At 33.9% G+C, this 1,491-nt stretch overlaps 1 protein-coding gene across 1 annotated transcript; it reads right to left on the reverse strand.

The window, feature by feature from the left end:
- Positions 1-6: 6 nt before the first annotated feature.
- On the reverse strand, positions 7-1,485 carry LOC140966406 (probable lysophospholipase BODYGUARD 2; the record flags this gene model as incomplete). The annotated part of the gene is made up of 3 exons (XM_073426701.1): positions 1,403-1,485; positions 947-1,275; positions 7-135 (listed from the first exon to the last, which is right to left on the reverse strand). Coding segments are annotated over exons 1-3 (507 nt in total), but the record flags the coding sequence as incomplete, so codon positions are not given.
- Between the last annotated feature and the right edge of the window lie 6 nt (positions 1,486-1,491).

Here is a 1,491-nt window from a genome sequence, read left to right on the forward strand (position 1 = left end):
GACGGTGCGGCTGAGGTGCTCGTACCAGCAAGCAACCGACGCTCCAAAAGATATGAGTGGCCACACACGCCGTGGAGCCACTTTCCTCATGGTGTACTGTGCAGGTTGCTCGCCCTTTGGAGCTGGAAAATATGGCTGCAATATATATTTTCCAACTAATTTTCAAACATAAATATCATATCAACAAGATAATGATGGACGGCCGGATGCCATTTAATGAAATAATAACGAAACTACCTGCAATCAATGAGGGAATCCGTGGTAGCCTATTTTATTGCCACTTATATATTCATATCCAATACAATTTAGAGGGTTTCTATACATCATCTAGACGAAAATAAAGGTACCAACATCCAATATTTCAAAATATATTTTAAAAAAAACTTATCGTTTTATTTTATTTTTGTTTAAACGAAATTTAGTGGGTGTTTGATATAAGTTTTATTGTCACTTTGTGAACAAAATAAGAGAATATCGATGACAAATAAACAATATTAAATGGATTCAATGATTTCGGACGAAAAATGTTCAACAAAAAAATTTCAATTTAGTAAATGAAAATCAAATTTCGATAAATTACAGAATTAAAATATAAAACATGTGAAACTGTCCATATTTCAAATTGCACAAATTGTATTGACATAGGAATGAAATTATGGCTTCATTACATAGTGTGACCAAAAACTTAACTTTTACCTCTATTTAAAACAATAAAAAAATCCCGTAAAATATAAATCAATCTTATTTTGAAGGGCGAAATCATGTTCAACATATATAGATAAACCCAAGACTTCTTAATTTTAAGGGAAATTCTAAACCCTAAAAACTACCACTAGTCATAAATAAGTTATCAGCCCATCGGGGAAGAATTAATTTTAAGCTTTTACGTTCAAATCACACTAAAAATAAAATAAAATAAAATAAATAGATAGAAATTTGGGCTTACCGGAGCAAGCAAAGTTAATGACTTGACGGAGGCCGGATGCTTGACAGCAAGTGCGAGAGCTAAAATGCAGCCCAAAGAATGTGCTACAATGTGGAAAGATTTCACATTGTAAGGTTCGAGAACAGATCTCTCGATCATCTCCAAATGTTCCCTTAGAGTGTACAAAGAATCATTCGGTTTTGGGCTTCTCCCAAAGCCAAGCAGATCCACTGCAAGTAATCTATACTTTGATTTTACATCCTTTGAGAAGTTTGGATACAATGTTTCGGTCCAAAACGCTGACGACGATATGAATCCATGAATGAACAACACATTTTCTTGCACATTTTCTGGGTTTTTGACAAAGGACAACAAAAGTCAAAGATTATTGATTATGTATTTATATGCAGACGAAAAAGGTTAAAAATTCGAACTTCGTTTGCAGAAGATGAGTTTTAAGGGTATTACGATACATACCTTCGGGTTCATCAACTTTGACAAAAAGTGTGTTTTTACTAGACGTCATCCAAGAAGTGCAAGTCTTGCAATCGCAATCAGACCACCTT

The sequence above is a fragment of the Primulina huaijiensis genome, unplaced genomic scaffold (assembly GCF_012295235.1).
Source record: "Primulina huaijiensis isolate GDHJ02 unplaced genomic scaffold, ASM1229523v2 scaffold206016, whole genome shotgun sequence".
Classification (NCBI taxonomy): Eukaryota; Viridiplantae; Streptophyta; class Magnoliopsida; order Lamiales; family Gesneriaceae; genus Primulina; species Primulina huaijiensis.